Raw genomic sequence first — 23,414 nt, forward strand, 5'->3', positions numbered from 1 at the left:
TCTGTGGTATAAAGGCTGGGACGAATTTTGAATTATAAATATGTACACTTTATGTTGAAAGTATAGACCGTCGCGATTCAGCCTTTGTACCAATGATACTATAGGGTCTAGCATATAACCGTGTTTTCGGATTACAGTTTAATGCATTTTTCACAATTTACCAGCTCGTTTTGATGGCTGAACAGAAAATTTGACTGGAACTACTTAGCAGGTAGTTGTTTTTTTTGCGTTTAAGATACTGTGATTTCTTGCCGACGATCCATGGCTGCCTTAGTGAATGTTGGCACACATCGAATAATCGATTATTCGTTCATGCCACCCACCCATGGGCGTCAGTTTGGTTTGAAATGTGCTGGGGACAGAGACGCATTCGGAAGTACATTTTCAGAAGTGCTGGGTACAATGAGGACGCACTCTTTTTCTCTCTCTTGAGTGCCGGTAATGAAAGGTTCTGAAAGACGGCATACCCATTTAGCTTATTACTAAGGAATAAAATGCATACACACAGCACTACAAAAGTCGTCAAGATTGAAAAAGAAAAAAATATTTGTTGCACAGCTGAACGCTGTATCACATCATGAGCTGGCTGTTCTCAATTCACAACACGCATTCCATCAAAACTAGCATACATCAGGCATTCTGACCAAAACGCATGCACCCCCCCCCACAATTTTTCCAGAATTGAAGCAAAGCAAGAATGACCAAAAGTCACTTTGTGTCAACAAGAGACTGACTCCACGACTATCAATTGCAAGTTAAAACAGCCGACCACTTGAGTGCAAAAAACACAAAAGACCTCGCCACAGCACCAGCAAATCTTAAGCAATAAATATTGCGTCTTACCTTTATTTATGTGACAGTGGTCTGCAGATGCATCCCGTGGTGTAGCCTACCACATCCATTTAGTTCAACAGGTTATCGTTCTGATACTGTCACTGGAACTAGCAACCTGCTCTGGTGCTTTTTACCTATGTATTCAGGCTAAAATTACCTGATTGTCTGATGCCTCATCATCCCAGCCTTAGAGTATTGGTATTATTTGTAATTTTTCCAATATATTTGTTATCATTCGTAGCGCTGATCAGCAGATAAATAGTTCGCCAAAGTCGTTGACGTCGCATAGCAACCGAACACGCTGGGGTTGAGAAGTTACCAGACTGCGGGGTGATACAGATGACGTGAATAAGAGGCAAAAAGAAACACTTTCCTTGCGGTCAAATATAGCGGTCAAATATGCTGGACGTGAGCATTTCACTGCATTGAGAAGTGTATTAAACAAAAATAATTGACAGCTGAACGTTAGGAAGGCCCATGCAAGTGAGTGGAGCAGTCTACAGCATTGAGAAGAGCCGTGTAATAAGTAAGAGATAATGTATAGAACGCTGGTCATTATCGGGAAAATAGGCAGGGTGAACAGGACACCGACGCAAAGCGAAGGTGTCTTGCTTCGCCCTGAAGGGGCTTATTTTCGATAATGACCGGCGACGTTCTATACATTACCCCGCTTATTACACGGCTACTTGCCAAAACGAAAAAATTACTTCACATGGTGTGTCTTTTTACAATTTATTTGTTACCCAGCATTCGTAGTGTTGATCAGGAGAGAAATAGTCCGCCAAAGACGTTGACGTCGGTTAGCAACCGAAGACGCTGGGGTTGAAAAGTTACCGGACTACTTGAGGAGTGATACCAAAGACGTCATTAGAGGCAAAAAGTCCTTTTATTTTCATTGATAGCGGTCAATTATACTTAGCAACGGATTCACCGCCGGATGTTGTGAAGAGCCCATGCAAGTGAACGGAGCGTTCCACGGCATTGAGGACCTGTGTGTAATAATCCCTAATTATTCAACTCGATTTTTATTTTATTTTTACAAGTGGTGGGTACAAAATGATTCTTGACGAAATCTGGTGGGGACGCGTTCCCGGTGTAATCGACGCCTATGCACCCACCGATTATTCGACCATGAAGAATCTGAGTTATTCACATCCCTAGTTAAAATAAGACACCCCAGCTCTGTGTTTAGTATATTGCAGTTTATTAAAACATCGAATGGAGTTGGGAGCCCAAAATTGGATTTCCATTGGGATTCAGTATGACTGTAGACCACAGACCTCTTTCTCTTCTTCGCAGGTTGGCGACAAGGTAACGGTGACCAAGATCAATGTCAACGGCCAATGGGAGGGCGAGTGTAAAGGCAAGCGAGGCCACTTCCCCTTCACACACGTCAAACTGCTGGACCAGCTCAACCAAGAGGAGGAACTCAGCTGAGAACTCCCCCAGCCCCTTTCCCTCCCCCTAAACAAGAACCCCCCCCTCCACCCGTAGCTGTCTCTCCCCTGGACACTAGTATTACAGAGTCAGTCTTCATTCCTATTCACCACCTTGTAAACCAACACCCCTATGACACCACCCCACTACATAATGGATCCAAGAATTGTGGAGCTTGGTAAACTATTAAGACTGTGACTAACTCTCCATCAGTTGAACCCTCATACTCTTTAAAAAATATATATACCACCTTGTCTTCGCCCCGGCCAAATGACCCCTCTCCTTAAAAACACCTCGCCACCGCAAATGATGTCTTCCTTTCTTCCAGAAGAGTTTGAATTTGGGCCATCCTCTCCATATCCTTTTGATTGCTGCAGGACTTTGAGGCCAAGCCACACAACTAGTGTTTACACAGAAATAATATATGAGGCTGTGCCTACAATAGCCATTGCAGCAGGAGCCCGGCTGGCGCTAGTGTTGGTTCTTATTTACTGGGAGATGATGCACAGGCCTTTGACCTCACTGAGTAAACGTACCCACCCACTCCTCTCTCCCCCTGGGCATGAAAGCTGTCTTATCTATACTGGTTTTGTCTTTTGCTTTGTAAGGCACATATTCACAGACTAGAGAACCCCAGCACTGATCCATGTGTCGTCTTTTTTTTTTTGCTTGGTTGGATGAAGACACTTGAAATGGAATAGTATGGGATTTCCATTACATGGAAAACAAGGGACTATTCTATCAGGTTTTTTCTTGAGGTCTGAGCACTCGGGCCAAGTGTTCAGAGAAGGCACACTGTTGGAGGGGTCCACTACTTTGCATGGGGTCAAGGGAAGAGTGGAAGCTTGCGCTCTGCGGATAAATTGAGGCCCCATTCGTACCCCTATATCAAGACCGTATATCTCTCGTGTGCATTTGAGTAGCTGTTGAATTGACTGTAGGTGGTCCACTACTTTGTTATTTCACTTAAGTCAATGTACAGTGGAAGTTTTTATTCCCATTTGTTCTCATGCCATCTGGAACCACATTGTCGCCTTTAGTGACTTCAGACTTCATCCTAGCCTAATTTCTCTGTTATAATGCTCCATTACATATTAAAACTCATCTGCTTGTGATAAGCAAACAAAACGCTAATTTAAAACGATTACTGAAATTTGGCAGGTCTTTTGCCTTCAGATAATTAATGGTAAGGTGCCATTTAGATATAATGGTAGATGATTGTTTTGGGGTAACTTTGGACAAATGACAATTGTCATTTTAAATCCCTCTCATTATCCAGGGGTTGGATTTTGTTACCTTTTGTTGAAATAAACAAGGTTTTATGCTTAAGGTTGATCTTTCGACACGTGCAGGGATCATACCAGTAGATAGCGCTATTGCATAAAGGGAAACGCGACTTCTGGGAAAAATAAAGTTGCCCGTAAATTTGCAGATGAAGGTAAAATAGAATTTTTAACTGAACGCACTTGAAAACCTTTAGTTTTGTATTTTCTACATGGGGTTAATATACTGGTATTTACTTAATGATCAATTTCAGCGTTGATGGTTGGAAAAATTTGGATAGATTCTCATTTTAAGAAGCCTTCCAGTTCCTCCTGTTGAACCATTTAACGTCCCAGCTGGTAGATACAAGTAGACCATTGGAAGCCAACAATGTATCCAGTTTTTGGAAACTATTAATTTTTGTTTGAATGAATGATACATTTTATCAGTGTAGCCACCGCACATCAGGACGCTCGGGGGTAATTCACTATTTACATGCCAAGTGCTTACAAACATCATTTCAAGTGTGGTAGTAATCCTGCAATCATTAATTTCCTTTCATGTGATGGAGGGGAGGTGGATGAAGCCGACAAAATTGTGTTAATATCTAAATGTGCCATTTTATTTTAACACTATATTCTTTCAAAACAATTAAAATGACATTTTATTTTGTGTAGCATGTAATATGTTAATACAATACATGATGGCAAATAAATCGAATCATGGTGAAAACATTGTCACTATAGCTTATTTTATCAAAGGTCCCATGCCATGGAAATCTCTCTTTATGAGGTTTCTATCATAAATATGAGTTCCTCTAGCCTGCCTAGGGTCTCCCAGTGGCTGGCGTTCGGTGTAAACCGAACACTAGGTGTTCTGCTCACCTTTGGAAAAAAACAAGCTCAAGTGCGCTGATTTGGAATGTGGTCCCATATGTCGCCATAAAGGATCTAAGCTCCTCCCCTTTTCTGCCTTGCCCGCCCAGAGAATTTGGCCCACCAATGAGACACAACGTGTGTGTGTGTGTGTGTGTGTGTGTGTGTGTGTGTGTGTGTGTGTGTGTGTGTGTGTGTGTGTGTGTGTGTGTGTGTGTGTGTGTGATTACCCACACTGTAAAGTAAGTGTTTGCTGTTGGTGTTATGGCGCATAACACGTTGGTTCTTTGACGTCTCTTGTATTTCCACAACGAGACTGTAGTTTGGGTTATCTCAGGCATGGTTGAGAAGGAATTGGGGGGAAAGGAACTTAGGCTTTGACTCCCTGAAGAACATGAATTGTGACGTGCTGCCCGCCGCCGGTTGCCGCGAGGAACCACCGCCGCGAAGCACCACCGCCCGGCAGCGGGCAGCCGGCTATGGCAAGCCCAGGGCGACTTAATTCGACGTTATTTTACGAGTATCAGCACGCGTTCTGAACAACGCGTATCAGCACGCGTGAACGCCACTCGGCACGCGTTCTGAAGGCACTTCGGTATGGCAAGCCATCCCCGACAGAGAACGCCCTCATTTAGTCACGTATCACCTTCATTACGCCGTAAAATGTAGAAAAACTGCGTATTGTACGCCGTCATGCGCCGCTTTTTACTATGGCAAGCCATCCCCGCCAGAAAACGGCATAATTTAGACGCGTATCACCTTCATTACGCCGTAAAAAACGCCGTAAAATGTAGAAAAACGCCGTATTTTACACCGTCATGCGCAAAAAAGCGCCGCTTTTTACGCCGCAATTAAGCCTTTCAAGAGCGCGCGTAAAAAGCGCAGTTTTGATCATCAAACCGCGCGTAAAATACGGCGCTTTTGTGCACATCACAACGCTGTAAAATACGGCGTCTCTCTAGTATGCTAATAATCTCTGCCCTTCTTTTCTCTCAGCCAATGCATTTGAAGTGTTTGCGCCCAATCACTGAACAAGACAAGCAGACCAAATCAGTTTAGCATAGATCTGCTTTGAGGAGTTCTCCTCTCATTTGTTGTTAGTTGTAGCGTCATATCGATATATATTAGTAAATCCAGTTCCTACAGTGTGGTCACCGTGGCCGTGGCCCAATCGATAGAGACGCTTGCTCTGTAGGCAAGAGGTTGTTTAAAAATAAATAATAATAATACATATAAAGACGTTTCAAACGTTCCATCGAGTCACTCGCATTCTACAATGGGCAGCTTTATTGTTTCCCATGGGAGCCGGCGAAACTAGATTTCTTCTTCGAAGGTTGTGCTCCACACAGAACCTCCTCACCATCATAACGGAGTACTTCGGGGCACCAGAATGCTTTAGAGCGGTACTGATCGCGTCGTGTCTTTCCAGTGTCAAATAGTTCACGAATAAAATCACCATAAGGTTCAAGTGTGGCCATAACTAAGGCTAAATATAATTAGACAGTCTATTGCTGGTTCAGGTGGATGGCTCTTTTTTCTCCGCTGCGTTCTGCCTTCTGGTGTAGCCTATAAATATAAATGTATCTATTTTTGTAGGCCCTATTTGTTTTTCTGTTTCGGGTTTTAAAAACCAACACACAAACACAAAATCAAATGCCGTTTATTTGTTTATTCCTTTTGCCCTTTTTCAGTTTCAAAACCAAATCAGAAAAACCAAAAAACAATCCTGTTAATTGTTTTTTCTGATTTTGTTATAAATCGGAATATTCAAAGAACGAACCATACACGGATTCTCCTACCTCATCACTTTACTGACACACACAATGTGTGGCAGTAAAGTGACAGGATCATTCCATAGACAAAAATCTTTCCATCTAACTAATTTAATTTAGGAGGATAGTCATTGCACAGATGTAAGTTAACCAAGTATTCTCATTATAGCCTAGTTATATCCTAGTTTAGCATATTTATACATTGCATCCTATTTTCATATTTCATGTGGCATCTGTATTTTTATGTAGGCTACAGCATCTGTATTTTAAATGTAGCTTATATCTTCTTTTTGCATTTTACCTTTTGCTTAGGTGGGCGCTGTATTAGGCTACTGTATAGGCTGTCTGTATTTGTGTAAGAGTTATTTGTATTGTGTAACCTGCTGGATTATGAAAGTTAGTTTGGGGTCAATAAAGTCTGTCCGTCCGTCTGTCTGGGGGAAAATGCCGTGAAAAATGTACGCACGGTGCGTTCAGGATTAGGACTGATATAGCATATGTCTAGGTGGCACCGCCCACCTACCTACTTCTGCTCAATTTTCATTTCACTTCAGTACTAGGTCTGGGTCTGCTTAATATGAATGCGTTCCATGGAAACCAAATTTCTGGCGGTCCAATCAGCGAACAGAGGGAGTGGCTGAGAACGATAAAGTCTAGGTCGCACGCCAGTTTCAGTAGTAGTCAGAGGAAGACAATTGAGAAGGATACGAGAGAAGCTATTCGGTCTGTTGTGGGATCGCTGCCGAAAATCGATCAATTAAAGAACAAGCTTTGCAGAGTTTTGTTGGTGGCCATGATGTTGTGGCGCTTCTCCCCACCGGGTTTGGGAAAAGTTTGTTTTTCCAGCTGGCTCCATTAGTGATGAAGGAGCCAGACTCGTCGCATGACATACGTCACGACCAAACGCTATGAGATTGGTTATGGCAGATCCAGAGTGGCACTGGGCAGATCCAATCATTTTAAAACTTCTACAGACACCCGCCTCCAAGTGAGTGAACGTTTGTCAATTAAGCAGTTCCAGACCTTCTGTACAAATGAAATGAAGTACGATGGTCTGGTAGGACCAGGCTAGCATATGTCGGCCTAGGCCTAATCAATCGTGTTTTAATATTTGAAGCATTCATATTAGATTTCGTAGGCTACTCTGCTGTTGGCCTTGATGGGGAGATATTTTTTTGCTGTCATGCACAAATAGTTTAATCCAACAACATTCCTGCGTCTCCTCCTCCTACAGAGCCCATTTAAGCACCGTGGCATACAGTTACAAGCCTATGAACATTGTTAGAGGGCTGATGGGCCTCTTAAGCTTATCAGTTAGGCTACTTGGCTCCCCAGTTCATCAGTGTCTCTCTCTATGGCTCCCTCTCACTCCCTTCCACTGTGTATTTATATCGATTGAACAAGGGAGGATGTAACGATAACTCCACGAAAATAAAGGCTCCATGGCTATAATAATTTAAATATAATTAACTTATAAAGCCTGTAACAAGACACCGAGATGATCTGGCTGGCTGACTAAAAAGGCACTGAATTTGGAACTTATAACACAGGAGGTCTGGCTTGCTGACTAAAAAACATTGTGATCATAAAAGGTGACGATCCGTAAACCTCTTGCCAACAGAGCAAGCGTCTCTATCGATTGGGCCACGCTGACCGCACGGTTTATTTCAGATTCACTGATATATATCTATTTGACGCTACAACTAATAACAAATGAGAGGAGAAATCGTCACAAACAGATCCGTGCTGAACTTATTTGGTCTGCTTGTCTTGTTCAGCGCAAACACTTCAAATGCATTGGCTGAGAGAAAAGAAGGGCGGCGATTCTTAGCACACTAGAGAGACGCCGTATTTTACGCGCGTTGTGATGTGCACAAATGCGTGTATTTTACGCGCGGTTTGATGCTCAAAACAGCGTTTTTTACGTGCGCTCTTGAAAGGCTTCATTGCGGCGTAAAAAGCGGCGCATATTTGCGCATGACTGCGTAAAATACGCAGTTTTTCTACATTTTACAGCTTCATTACGCCGTTTTTTTATGGCGTAATGAAGGTGATGCGTGACTAAATTAGGGCGTTTTCTGTCGGATGGCTTGCCATAGTAAAGTTGTTCAGAACGCGTGCTGATACACGTAAAATAACGTCTAATTAAGTCGCCCTGGGCTTGCCATACAAAACAGTATTTTTTACGCATGACGGCGTAAAATACGCAGTTTTTCTACATTTTACGGCGTTTTTTACGGTGTAATGAAGGTGATACGTGACTAAATTAGGGTGTTTTCTGTCGGGGTTGGCTTGAAATATTCACGCGTGCTGATACAGCGTAAAGTTGGTCAGAACGCGTCCTGATACGCGTAAAATAAAGTTGAATTGAGTCGCCCTGGGCTTGCCATGTAAGGTCACCACACAGACAGCTCGCGGGGCCGCGTTGAATGCTCTGGGGGAGGGACTGAATTGTGCATGCGCGTCTCTTTCACAAAACCTCTTAGACAATGGAAAATTCCAAAAGAATCGTTTCAACTCGATTTAATTAATTTGGAGATCGTTTGACCCAAGAATCGAAATCGTGATCAAATTCGATTAATTGCACAGCCCTAGCATATGTCGTCCTAGGCTTAATCAATGGTGATTTAAAGGAGACATATTATGGTGTTTTCCCAACAAGTAAACATAGTATTTGAGTTCCAGAAAACATGTTTTTGAAGCTGATTTCTGGAAATAGCTTTTAGGAAAAAAAATATTGTCTACCGCTATTCCCCTCTGTTTCAGTCCCTTCAGAATGCGTTGTTTCTGGTGTCAGTAGCATTGATGCAAATGAGCTACTGACCAATGAGCTGTCAGACTGAACCACAGCATGGAGGAGAAGGGGTTGTTGCCGTTTGCTGACTCCTGGAGCTCTTTATCTATATTATATAATATAACATAATAATAATATTATATACGGGTATTTATGTATCTATCTAATATCACGGCCAAAAGCTATGTGCGCCTTGGATGATATTATGAATAATAAAGACTCTGGTACTTCCACAAGTAAAGAATCGTAGTGCGGGATATCTCGGCCATGGTTGAGAAGAACTGGGGGGAAGGAACTTTGGCATTGACTCTCTGAAGTCCATGAACCGCGACATGGAGAAGAAAAGGATTGTACTCCAGGAGCTGAGCTGCCGAACTGCCTCCGAGCTCCCCTCGCTGGAGCTGCCGGCCGCCGTCGAAGCCGTCCGGCAGCAGCCCGGCAACTTGGACGGTGTACTCCGGGAGCTGAACTGCCGCCGAAGCTAGGTGGCAGCTCCAGCGGACTAGCAGCTCCGGCTGGGGTAGCTCGGCGGCAGTCCGGCAGCTCAGCTCCGGAAGTACAATCCCTTTCTACTCCATGTGTCTCCTCCTCCCGACTTCCCTTCGGCGGCAGCTCCGGCGGCATGAGCACGGCGCCAGTGAAAGGGATTGGACTCCCGGAGCTTAGCTGCAGGGCTAGCGCCGAGTTCCCCCCGCCGGAGCTGCTCGTCCACTGGTCCACACAATCTTAGCGATACTCTGATTGGAGGGGAGTGGGGAAGTGGGAGGTAATATTCAAATGTGCCCCCTTCCTACGTAGCAGGGGGCGCCGAAACTGACTTGCTCGTTTGGTAGCTGGAGGCGGGCTGCTTCCAGAAATGCGTATCTCACTCAAAAAATCATGTACAGACTTATTTCAAAGTTTGTATGCGTGTGGGAGCACCATCTACCCACTACAACGCCCCAAATCCCAGGAAAAGTGCTGTTTTCATAATATGTCCCCTTTAATATCTTTAGCATTCATATTATTGCAGTCTATTCTTTTCGTAGGCTACTCTGCTGTTGGCCTTGATGGGGAGATATTTTAACCCAACGATGTGGCTCCCAACATGCACCTAAACAATGCCCAGCATATAGAAAAGTCTGTAACCAATGTAAAGGGAAAAACCACTATGCCAAGCAATGCTTTGCCAAAGGGAAACAGAGCGGAGGTGAACGTGTGCATCCAGTACTGACTACTATTGGCTACAGTAGTAGCCAGTAGAACAATGGCTCTTGAGGATTCATTCTTTGTAGGCATGCTCAACCAGGATGATTTCAGACATAAAGAGACTGAACAACTAATGCCAAACGTGAACAGTGTTGAGCAGGACAAGTAGATTGTGCCATTATAAATAAATGGAGTGGTCATTCCTCTCAAGCTGGACACGATTGGCCAAAACCAACTTAATGAGTGAACGTGACATCAGAGTCATGAAGGTAAAACCACACATTCATCCCAATTCAGTCAATAAGCAAAAAGCCTATAATGGACAGCAAATCAACACAAAAGGCATGTGCAAACTCAAAGTGAAAATTAAAGAAAAGGAACATCAGCTCATGTTTGTTGTTATTCCAGATGGACATGACTCACTACTAGGTGACAAAGCATGTGAAAATGTAGGCCTAGTTAAAAGAGTGTACTGTATAAACAACATCAGTGCACAAAATAATGCAGAGTTAATTGTGGATCAGTATTCAGTATTCATCTTCCACGGGTTTGGGGTCTTACCATTCACCTCCAAAATTCAACTGAAGGATGATGCACAACTGGTCGTTCATGCTTCTAGGCGCGTACCAGCACCTCTGTGTGAAAAGCTAAAAGAAGAAACTTGACCGTATGACATCACTTGTGGTCAAAAAGAAAGTGGAGGAGCCCACAGAATGGGTGAATTCGATGGTGTGTGTCAGAAAACCGAATGGAGATTTACGCATTTGCAAGGATCCAAAAGATCTGAACAACAACATTAAGAGAGAACATTATCAAATCCCAACCAGAGATGAAATTACAAGTGAGATGGCCGGTGCACAGTACTTTAGCAAGCTGGATGCCTCTCAAGGGTTTTGGCAGTTGAAACTGCATGAGGATAGTACAAAGTACATTCTGCACATTCAAGGCACCGTATGGCCGTTACAGTTTCCAAAGGTTGCCTTTCGGAATATGCTCTGCTCCGGAAGTGTACCACCGGGCCATGGAGCACATGATAGAAGGCGTGGAAGGCGTACGTGTGTACGTAGACGACATTGTTCTCTGGGGAGCTACACTTGACCAGCACAATGAAAGGCTCATCAGAGTACTTCAAAGAATCCAGGAGTATGGACTGAAGCTGAACAGAGCAAAGTGTGAGTTTTGCGTGAAGGAAATCACCTTTCTGGGGGACAAGTTGTCAGAAGCTGGTGTGGAGCCAGACATAAGCAAGGTAAAAGCAATAGTCTCTCCTGGAACCGTCACCTTATCGTGGTGGAGAGGTTTGCGTGTCCCTGTGAACCTGAGGGCTGTGTTGTCTGGAGCCGCTCCTGGTAGGGTCTCTCATAGCAGAGTGGTCTCAGGTGAGGGGCCAGACTAAGAATGGTTCAAAAATCCTCAATGAATATCGAAAAAAGAGGAGATGTGACCCGGCCCGGAGGAAGCCCGGGGCCCCCGTCTGGAGCCAGGCCCAGACGGAGGGCTCGATGGCGAGCGCCTGGTGGCCGGGTTTGCCACGGAGCCCGGTCGGGCACAGCCCGAACAAACTACGTGGCACCCCCCCTCTCTTCATCTCATGGGCCCACCACCTTTGGCCCCGTTGGGGTCGGGTGCGCAGCCACATGGGTGGCAGCAAAGGTCAGGGGTCTCGACGGACCAGACCCGGGCGGCAGAAGCTGGCTCTGGGGACGTGGAACGTCACCTCGCTGTGGGGAAAGGAACCGGAGCTTGTGAGGGAGGTGGAGCGCTGTTGGATCTGGTGGGGCTTACCTCCACGCACAGTCTGAGCTCTGGTACCGTACTCCTGGATAAGGGTTGGACTCTATTCTTCTCCGGAGTTGCCAAGGGCGTGAGGCGCCGGGCGGGTTTGGGGATACTCCGAAGATCAATGATCGATTTTGTGATCGTGTCATCTGATCTGAGGCTGCATGTTTTGGACACTCGGGTAAAGGGAGGGGCGGAACTGTCAACCGACCACCATCTGGTTGTGAGTTGGATCAGGGAATGGGGGAAATTTCCGGATGGACCTGGTAAGCCCAAACGAGTAGTGGGGGTGAACTGGGAACGTCTGGAGGAGGCCCCCGTCCTAGGTATCTTCAACTCACACCTCCGGCTGAGTTTTTCCGGCATTCCTGTGGAGGTTGGGGGCATTGAGCCGGAGTGGGCGGTGTTCAAAGCCTCCATTGCTGAAGCTGCGGTGGCTAGCTGTGGCCTCAGGGTCTTAGGCTCCTCAAGGGGCGGTAACCCTCGGACACCGTGGTGGACACCGGTGGTCAGGGAAGCCGTCCGATTGAAGAAGGAGGCCTTCCGGGATATGATATCCTGGAGGACTCCTGACTCGGTTGCAGGGTACCGACAGGACCGAAGGGCTGCAGCTGCTGCCGTGTCGGAGGCTAAGCAGCGGGTGTGGGAGAAGTTCGGAGAGGCCATGGAGAAGGACTTTCGGTCGGCACCAAAGTGTTTCTGGAAGACTATATGGCACCTCAGGAGGGGGAAACGGGGAACAATCCAAGCTGTGTACAGTAAGGATGGGACTCTGTTGACCTCAACTGAGGAGGTCGTCGGACGTTGGAAGGAACACTTTGAGGAACTCCTGAATCCGAATACCACGCCCTCTATGTTGGAGGCAGAGCTCGAGGTTGATGGTGTTTCGTCGTCAATTTCCCTGGTGGAGGTCACTGAGGTAGTCAAACATCTCCGCAGTGGCAAAGCCCCAGGGATTGATGAGATCCAGCCAGAAATGCTAAAGGCTCTGGGTGTTGAGGGGCTGTCATGGTTGACACGCCTATTCAACATCGCGTGGGAGTCGGGTACAGTGCCAAAGGAGTGGCAAACCGGGGTGGTGGTTCCCCTGTTCAAAAAGAGGGACCAGAGAGTGTGTGCCAATTACCGGGGTATCACACTTCTCAGCCTCCCTGGTAAAGTCTACTCCAAGGTGCTGGAAAGGAGGGTTCGGCCGATCGTCGAACCTCAGATTGAAGAGGAACAATGCGGTTTTCGCCCCGGACGTGGAACTACGGACCAGCTCTTCACTCTCGCAAGGATCCTGGAGGGGGCCTGGGAGTATGCCCATCCGGTCTACATGTGTTTTGTGGATCTGGAGAAGGCGTATGACCGGGTCCCCCGGGAGAAACTGTGGGAGGTGCTGCGGGAGTATGGGGTAAGGGGGTCTATCCTCAGGGCCATCCAATCCCTGTACTCCCAAAGCGAGAGCTGTGTTCGCGTCCTCGGCAGCCAGTCAGTTTCGTTCTCAGTGGGTGCTGGTCTCCGCCAGGGCTGCGCCTTGTCACCAATCCTGTTTGTGATATACATGGACAGGATATCGAGGCGTAGTCGTGGTGGGGAGGGGTTGCAGTTCGGTGGTCTGAGGATCTCGTCACTGCTTTTTGCAGATGATGTGTTCCTCATGGGATCATCGGCCTGTGACCTTCAGCGTTGTAACGAAAAGAGAGCTGAGCCGCAAGGCAAAGCTCTCGATCTACCGGTCGATCTTCGTTCCTATCCTCACCTATGGTCATGAGGGCTGGGTGATGACCGAAAAGGACGAGATCGCGGGTACAAGCGGCCGAGATGAGTTTTCTCAGAAGGGTGGCTGGCGTCTCCCTTAGGGATAGGGTGAGAAGCTCAGCCATCCGTGAGGAACTCGGATTAGAGCCGCTGCTCCTTTACTTAGAAAAGGAGTCAGCTGAGGTGGTTCGGGCCTTCCTTGGGAGGTGTTTCAGGCACGTCCAGTGGGGAGGAGACCTCGGGGAAGACCCAGGACTAGGTGGAGAGATTATATCTCAACACTGGCCTGGGAACGCCTCGGGATCCCCCCATCAGAGCTGGTCAATGTGGCCCGGGAAAGGAAAGTCTGGGGCCCCCTGCTTGAGCTGCTCCCCCCGCGACCCGACCCCGGATAAGCGGACGAAAATTAGATGAAAAGCAATAGTGGAAATGCCAAGACCTGAAGATAAAAAAGGTGTGTTAAGAGCGTTAGGGATGATCAATGTCATTGGAAAATTCATTCCTAATTTATCATCTAAGACTGTGCATCTTAGAGAGTTGTTGCGTGACAAGTGTGAGTTTAAGTGGACTGCTGATCATGAAGAGGAGTGGGAACGTCTGAAAACCACTTTGACAACGGAGCCCGTGTTGACATTCTTTGATCCCTCCAAAAAGATAAAAATATCCACTGACTCTTCCAAGGATGGCATCGGAGCTGTATTACTACAGACTACAGGAGAAGATTGGAAGCATAAGCAGTCACTTATGCATCAAGAACGATGAACGTCACGGAATGCCGCTATGCACAAATAGAAAAAGAGTGCCTAGGACTGGTGTATGGATTCCAGAAGTTTCACGGATAAGTTTACGGCCTTCCAAAGTTCGTGGCTGAGACAGACCACAAGCCATTGATATCCATCATAAAGAAAAACCTCTGCGAGATGTCGCCAAACATTCAAAGACTGATGATGAAGTTACAACGCTATGATTTTGACTTGATGTACACACCTGGCAAACACATAGTGCTAGCTGATGCTCTGTCTAGAGCAACAATACGGAGTGAAGAACAGGGTGAGTGTCTCACAGAAATGGACGTCACTCTCCATGTCAACCTAATCACACAGTCACTGCCTGTGTCTGATAGGAAATCCAAGCAGATCACTGCAGAAACACAGAAAGATGAAGGTTTACAGAGAGTCATCAAGCTCCTGAATGAAGGTTGGCCAAGAGGGGAGTCTCAACAGTACTACAACATCAGAGGCGACCTGAGTGTTGTCAATGGGCTGCTTCTTAGGAAGAACAGAATCATCATCATCTAAGCGTCTTAGAGTACCATATTAAGCGCTATATAAATTGTATTTATTATTATTATTATTATCATTCCTCAGTTATGACTCATTGAGACCAGAGATGCTGAAGAGACTACACAAGGGGCACCTCGGTATGGAAAAAAAAAGAGGAGAGCCCGCACAGCCATCTATTGGCCAGGAATCAATGCAGACATAGACAGGATGGTCTCAAGCTGTAACACACCTGTCTAAAACATCAATCGAAACAGCCAAAAGAGCCCATGAAAATCACAGACTTGCCTGATGAACCATGGCAAAAAGTCGGGACAGAGCTATTTCACTTAGATGGAAAGAATTTCCTTCTGGTAATAGATTATCTGTCAAACTACCCAGAGATAGCACTACTTTTCAGCATGTCTGCGACCTGTGTAATTAAGCACATGAAGTCCATCTTTGCGAGACATGGAATTCCCCAGATTGTCTACAGTGACAATGGTCCATCATATAGTTGTAAAGAATTCCAGTGTTTTGCAGAAGAATATGACTTTAAACATGTGACTTCAAGCCCTCTGTATGCCCAATCAAACGGTAAGGCAGAGAAAGGAGTTCACATAGTCAAACAGTTGCTCAAGAAAGCACAAGACAGTAATTCAGATCCATATTTAGTAGGGCTGTCAGTTAAACGCGTTATTAAGGGCATTAACGCAATTCCAATTTTAACGGCGTTAAAATTGATTAAAAAAATATATCGCGCGATTAAGGCACATTCATATTTAAAAAAATACGTTTTTTGTTTTTTTTTCCTTTGGCTCAAAACAAAGAATCAGTAGCCTGACTGCTATGTTCAAGGCAGTATGTTTGTATGTTCATCGTTTAATTGCACTATTAGCTTTTTTTTGTATCTTCCTGTTTTTATTAGTATATGCCAATGTTGTTGTCGATAAAAATACATTTGCACAAGGCAAGCCGATGCACTTCTCCATGTTGATAAGAGCATTACAATTAGAACAATTAATGGGACAAAGAAATCAAGGGATATTTAGCATAGAATAAAGATTTGCGATTAATCGTGAGTTAACTATGACAATAATGGGATTAATCGCGATTAAATATTTTAATCGCTTGACAGCCCTAATATTTAGCTTTATTGAGTTATCGAGCATCACCACTGGAACATGGCATGTCCCCTGCTGAAGTTCTTATGGGACGTAGGCTACGCACCACGATTCCATACACTGCAGAGCGAAAGCAGAACAGAGTGAAACTGCAACAAAGCCTTCTACAAAGGAGACAAATAGCAAACTACGACAAGTGCACAAGAAGCCTGGGGCCACTGGCAAGACATGATGCAGTGAGAATCCAAGATTCCAACACCTGGACAAAGAGAGCGACTGTTCTGGAGGAAGTGAGTCCAAGGTCCTACAACGTCAGAACAGAGGATGGCCAAACCCTGAGAAGGAATCTAAGGAGTCTACTGAAAACACAAGAGAGACTGCAAGAATAACCAAATGAAACAGCTATGGAAGATTCAGCCGACACCGCATCAGCTGAAGCACCGCCTGCAACAGAGAGCAGCGGACCAGCTGAGCAGAATGGCTTGCCTGTGTTGAGAAGGTTCACACGCAGTGTCAAACTGCGAGACAGACTGAACCTTTAAAGATAATGGACCAGGGGCGGATGGTGTATATGGGCGATTTGGGCGACGCACTACCAACTGGGAGAAAGAGGATTTTTTTTTATAACAAATTCTATCACAGCAAAAGTAGTTTTCAGTGTTCTAGACATATTATCTGTCATTGTCCAATCAGAATTGTCAGATTCATGTCGCGTTTCAAATGGTCCCGCCTCTCTGGGCGAATTCATCGACGTGGAAAATCGCCCAAGGATTCTCCGTTGACAGTCATGTTAAAACTTTTTTTTTCGGAAAATGAGCCTTCAATGCATTTTCAATGGGGATTTGGGACTCGCCCTAACGTGCTTGCGTCATACGTCACTGAGCAAAGAGCGCAAAGGGATATCTTCGATTTGAAGTCACTTGCTAATTTCAACATGGCTGCTAATGTGTGCAATTCCGTTGCGTCTCTGAAAGAAGTTCCTTTAAGTCGACGATCCAATTCAGATAAATTGGCATTAAAACAATCAGGACCTCCAAAACCAAAATTAATAAAAAAGAGGTCGCACGTCGACATTCTGTACCAGAGGCTCCAGAAGAAGGACATTGATGCAGCAGTCTTCATCAAAAGTGCCCTCGAGAGCTTCACAAGCAGTCTGCAGACCATTAGGTAAGATAACATTTATATAATTTGATCCTTCTCAAAGCAAAGCTTTGTTATGAGAATATATATGCATGAAAGGAGACTGTATTTCTGTTCTTTTTTATAATACATGTTCTTTTTCATAATATATTACCAGTGGTGTAATCTAGCTTGCTTTACTCTGTGCTGGACATCCTGGTTAGGCAAGGCACAATGGATAGCTTAAAAAACAGTGTTTAACACTAACATTATGCATCCCTGCCCATTTTAAGTGGGTATACTCATCATGCCTTCAGTGTGTCTTGAACAACCACACATAAAAGGTTGCCCATATTATATTGATATTTTATCGTATTTGTCTAAATGCATACTTGACTGTAGATAGATTTATGAGTGAAGTTACCAACACAATAGATAAAAAACAGTGTTTAACACTAACATTATGCATTCCTGCCCATTTTAAGTAGGTATGCTGACATCTTTTTACTGGATAAAGTATGAACATCACGTAGACTACAGTACTGTACACAGCCTAACAAACACATTATTGGTTTGTTTGCATTCAGAGACTCTGACCAGCTGCAAGAGCCATCAGGAACCGACAGATCAATGACGGCTTTGACAGAAGAGGCGAAGCAGAGGCTGTCTGAAGAGGACTGCGACACCATCCTGGCTCACAACAAAGCGAGGTTCACTGGCCACCTTGTGAGTGCTACCTTAGTACAAGGAACTATGTTTGAAAGGTACTGCCATTCTTTTCCTGCTGATGCTCTGAATGCCACTTTGAAGGCATATCCCACGCCCAACAAGGCAAAGCTCAAGACGGAACTGTCTCTGATCTATGTCTCTGAATCCTGAATCAAGGCTGGCTGTGGTGCACTGGCACTGTACCAGGTTATCATGAGCTACAACCTCCAGGAGACATTCTCTGAGACTGTGTGAGTTTGTTGAACATTCTCATAACTACTCCTATGACAACGGCTGAAGCTGAGAGATGTTTCTCAACTTTGAAAAGAATTAAGACATTAAGAGGATGGACACTTGGTTACAGCGGCCCTCACAACCCCCCCACCCCCCCTTCCCGTGAGAATGGACACTGGGTTACAGCGGCCCTCACAACCCCACACCTCCACCCCACCCCTTTCAAGTGTATATTGTATATAGTTCTCGGCAAGCCTATGGCGGCATCATGTCTTCAGTGTGTATATTGTATATAGTTCTCTGCAAACCTATGGTGGCGTCATGCCTTCAGTGTGCATATTGTATGTAGTTCTCTGCAAACCTATGGTGGCATCATGCCTTCAGTGTGCATATTGTATGTAGTTCTCTGCAAACCTATGGTGGCATCATGCCTTCAGTGTGCATATTGTATATAGTTCTCTGCAAACCTATGGTGGCATCATGCCTTCAGTGTGTCTTGAACAACCACACATAAAAGGTTGCACATATTATATTGATATTTTATCATATTTGTCTAAATGCATACTTGACTGTAGATAGAGTGAAGTTACCAACACAATAGATTGGCCGTAACACACTCAACCCTTGTAGAATCACATTCTCTCCCTCACTCTCCCTCTCTCACAAACACACATACAGATAGAGACAGAGAGAGATTGTTAACTTGTGTATAATTCCCAATTATTATTGAAGTATTTGCACTTTTAATCTTGCTGAATTCTACAAGGCAAATAAATTAAATTAAAACTCAGTTCCCCGGCTCCATTCGTCTTTGTAAGGAAATGTTCTATTTTGTCTTTATTATTTTGTCAGAATGCACCAGAATGCTTCATTTGTATGTGAAAATCACAAAAAAATCTTTGGGGGGAGGATGCCCCCAGACCCCCCTACAGGGGTTTGGTTTACAAACTTTCAGCCCCCCCTAAAATATAATTCACCAGCCGCCACTGTAATGGACTTACCTGTACCCTTCAAAAAAAAAAAAAAAGAATTGAATTGAAGAATTGAATTGAATTGAAACATGGACATGCTTGTCCTTATGTGGTGTTTGTGTTGTGTTCATGTTTGTACTGCAAACGAATGCTGATGCAGATTGTTAAGATTAAGTTGCTATAGGAATAATCTAGTTCATGAGTATGGTAGCGTACATCTAAAGAAAAGGGGATGCAATGATATGAGTACACAATTAATATTAAAGGTTGGGTATGGAATTCGCTTTTTTGGCCAATTTTGCAAAATTACTTGAAATCCTTATCATAACCCACTTACAGCCACTGAGTTAGGGTTAGTTAGTACTGACATGAAAATTAAACAAGTCAATCATCTGTGGAACGGGCAGGGCTCGAAAAACTCCAGCCAATGATTTCCAGAGCCACCGAGTTGCATTGGACAGTAAGTACGTCAATCAAACGGTCGCACTGCAATCCCCCTCCCCCGCTCCCCGCGCGATCCCTTCGTGCACGTACTCAAAGCTCGTGACCCAGAACAAGCTTCTGTTTGTTGTTATCCTGCGGTAGCTACTGGAGCTAGCTAACTAGCTAATGGCTCGCTCTCGCGCATCTGTGTTCACTCGTGCATGATTGCGCGTCCATGTACTTGGAATGGGTGGAGTCAGAGTCAGCGTTGAAGGAGAGGGGGTAGGACCATTTGAGTTGTTTATTTTCAAAATCTGCTGGCGTTTCGCAAATCCCATACCCAACCTTTAAGATAAAGACTACCACCAACCACTAGGTGGCGGCACCTGTAACCAATTGTATACTTAATAGATATATGCGTTATTAGAATAAGACGACGATAAGCCACGCTTGAGTTACTAGCACACGGGAATACAACAATAAAGCCATGTTCCTAAAGTCACGTTCTGATTAATGAAGAAACATTACAATTCCTACGTCTCCCCCTCCTACATAGCCCGTTTCAGCACAGTGTCAGTGGACAGTTACAATCCTCGAACGTCGTGAGTGCAGTGATCGCGGGCGTTCATGTTAAGAGGAGTTTCGGGAAAGAAATTCAAGATGGTTCGCCAGATCCACCGTGAGAATGATCGTACGAGCGAAGATCCATCGTTATCGGGAAATGACAATAGTATCCAGCTGCAGCCCCGGAGAACAACACCCTGGCGTGACAGAACACCCAGGTGTGACGGAAGTACTGTGGCTGGACGGAAGTTACCTCTGATTATTTTCTATAGACAAATAAACGTATTTATCGCTTGAAGTAACATAACAAAGAAATAAAAAAATATTTCGACACGTTAGTAACCATTTTTATAGCTTAGAAAAGGTTTTTAAAGCCCCGGAGAACAACACCCTGGCGTGACAACAACCCAGGCGCAACGGAAGTACACGCTCCCCTGACGAGCCTATGGCTGAATCCGAATACTTAGTACATACTATTTCTGTTCAGTGTCTACTACTTGACCGTACCACACTTGACCGTGTAGTACGGTCTACAGCTATGCGTAGAACGCCTCCGAACATCGCCGAAACTCCACCGGATGTTTGGAGATGACGTATCTCCCCTCAGATGCCGGCAAAATTACCTTGATAAGTTACCTGTTTTCCGTCTTGTCATCGTTGCTAATAAATTAAAAATGTCTCTTTTTACTTAATTACTTATTTTACTATTTCACTCTTTTTAATGTCTCTTTTTTTCGCCGCTTTCTACGACGTCTTTCTGATGGTGTCGGGTCAGCCATCTCTTCTTCGTTGGTTACCAGACTCTGGTTGCATTGTGGGATAGCGTAGTGAACTCTGTGGTTTAGGCCGTTTCTCAATTCCTAGCACGCGTACTACGGACACGATGACTTGCAAGCACGTACTTGGCAAGTCCGTACTTTAAGCACAGATTTGCGAGGACGCGAGTACGTACCTGCAATTGGAACAGCAGTGGACTCGATGACGTCACCACCTCTGCTCATCCGTTAACTGTGCTACGGCCTCATTTAGGCATATCCTACTGAACAATATAAACAAATGATATAAAACAAAATCCCAGCCTCTTTCATTTTCAAATAGTAGGCTATGTAAATATTCTGAATGAAAAAAAATTGAAAAGATATGCGTGTCCTGTCATGTGTATGAGCTATTACACACACGACTTTATATATATTTAAGCAATAGATCACGCCAGGCTGTGGTATGTGCTCATTATACCACTGTTAAGGGGCGTTTTCCGGCCCCGACGCGCAGCAGAGGGCCGGCGACCCCCTTCACAGTGGTATAATGAGCACATGCCACTGACTGAAGTGATCTATTGCTTTTATACAACGGTTACTATTATGGCGAAACGAAAGTCATAGACACACTAAATTTCAAAATAAACCAAGAAAGTCAAAATAGCCGTTTTATTAAAGAATACAAAAAAGTAGTCCCTCCTGGCTGCCGCTATGCATCGACGGTCGCTATGCGACACACTTTAGCGTCCCTCCGAGAGAAGGCTCCGATGGAGCGGTTCGCCGGCAATTTATCCTATGGAGCAGTTCACTCGCCGTGTGCCTAAGCTTTCGTTAGTCCCTCCATCGCCTTGCTCACTCCCGGAGTAACAACATTTACACGCTCTCCATCATCCAACATATGTTTTACTTTGTAACTGTTTCTACTTCCAGGCGCGGAGTGATATGCAAACTTTCACAAAATGATCGGGCGTCATAGCAGTTATGTATACGCTCATTATACAACAGTTGGGAACCAATCAGATCGCTGGATTTAGGTCTCCCGTTGTATATATTATCTTATATTATTATTATTATTATATTATATAAATATGTATACAAGTTAAGAGTAACTTAAGCTACAGTTGTGCGTCTTCTCCATATTGTCCGCCATCGTACTGCTGCGAGTGCGAAATGCATCCTGGGATTTATAGCGGTTGCAAGTACACACGAGCCACCTCCGATGCATGCTCGGTGAAACGGCGAGATCGAGCACGCATCAAGAACACTTCCGGGTTTTACGACAGTACTCGCTTGATGCGTGCTTCGAATTGGAACAGTGCTCGGGCAACGACTGATGACGTTTCACGAGTCCACGAGCACGCACAAGTACGCGAATTGAGAAACGGCTTTACTTTGGCGGTAGTACGCATTCGGAAACGTCTTCCGTACTACACAATGCGTACTGAGCATTCGGACGCGCTATATTTTTGGCGTACTAAAAAATGCATACTATATAGTAGTCAAGTATGAGTATTCGGATTCAGCCTATGTTTAAGACATTTCAAAAGGCAGTCACGTTCCCCTGACGAGCCTATGTTTAAGACATTTCAAAAGGCAGTCACGTTCCCCTGACGAGCCTATGTTTAAAGATCCCATGCCATGCTATTTATGGATGCTTTAATATAGGTATTAGTTGGCTACAAACACAGTATTCAAAGACGTCCCCGAAATTCAGCCGTGGTGCAGAGTTACAGCCACTCCAAACCAGTCGCACATTGAGCTTCCCCCAAACGCACTGTTTCGGTGGGCGTGTCAAGGCAGGTCAAGGAGGGGGGTGGGGGTGTGGCCCTGAGCAGCTTGTAGCCACAGTACAATGCGCTCTGGTTACGGTGGGCGTGTCAAGGCAGGTCAAGGAGGGGGGTGGGGGTGTGGCCCTGAGCAGCTTGTAGCCACAGTACCATGCGCTCGCCGCTCTGTTGACGGTGGATGTATCGCAATGGCTCGTAGAAAACCCATATTATACATAGATATCTATATAATATATAATATAATATATGATGTATATTATCACCTGGCCCTGCATGCGCTCTGTTTACGGTGGATGTATCGCAATGGCTCTTATAAACCCATATTATACATATCTATATCATATAATCTATAATATATATTATCACCTGGCCCTGAGCAGCTTGTAGCCACGGTACCATGCGCTCTGTTTACGGTGGATGTATCGCAATGGCTCTTAGAAACCCATTTTATACATAGATATCTATATCATAATATATATTATCACGGCCAAAAGCTGTGTGAGCCTCCAGACGATCAAACGACCGCGTCTTCTTCAGATTGATGTGGAAGTGGAAGAACCAGAGACGTCGGAGAACCCGACGAAGTCCTTTGCGATTCATTATATCGTCTGCACACAGGTTTTGGCCGTGATAATATGTATTATTTGATATAGATATCTATGTATTATATGATATTATTTAGATGTAGAGCCCCAGGACTGTAACGCTGCTGGAGTTGTTATTAGGATCTAAACAACACGTCGGACTCTCGTCTCTGGTATTTCTACAACGAGACTCGTAGT

General features: G+C 44.9%; 1 protein-coding gene across 2 annotated transcripts in view; it reads left to right on the forward strand.

The window, feature by feature from the left end:
* Nucleotides 1–23,414, forward strand: part of crk (v-crk avian sarcoma virus CT10 oncogene homolog) — a 64,654-nt gene that overhangs the window by 37,748 nt on the left and 3,492 nt on the right. Inside the window, exon 3 of one of the 2 annotated variants that reach the window (XM_030337452.1) lies at nucleotides 2,134–4,266. The exons of the other annotated variant lie outside the window; for it this stretch is intronic. Within the exon in view, the coding sequence (XP_030193312.1) occupies nucleotides 2,134–2,271 (138 nt within the window). The 3' untranslated portion in view covers nucleotides 2,272–4,266. Of the gene's footprint in view, nucleotides 1–2,133; nucleotides 4,267–23,414 lie in introns of those variants that run through there. 2 annotated transcript variants of the gene reach the window in all.

Source organism: Gadus morhua, chromosome 16 (genome assembly GCF_902167405.1).
Source record: "Gadus morhua chromosome 16, gadMor3.0, whole genome shotgun sequence".
Classification (NCBI taxonomy): Eukaryota; Metazoa; Chordata; class Actinopteri; order Gadiformes; family Gadidae; genus Gadus; species Gadus morhua.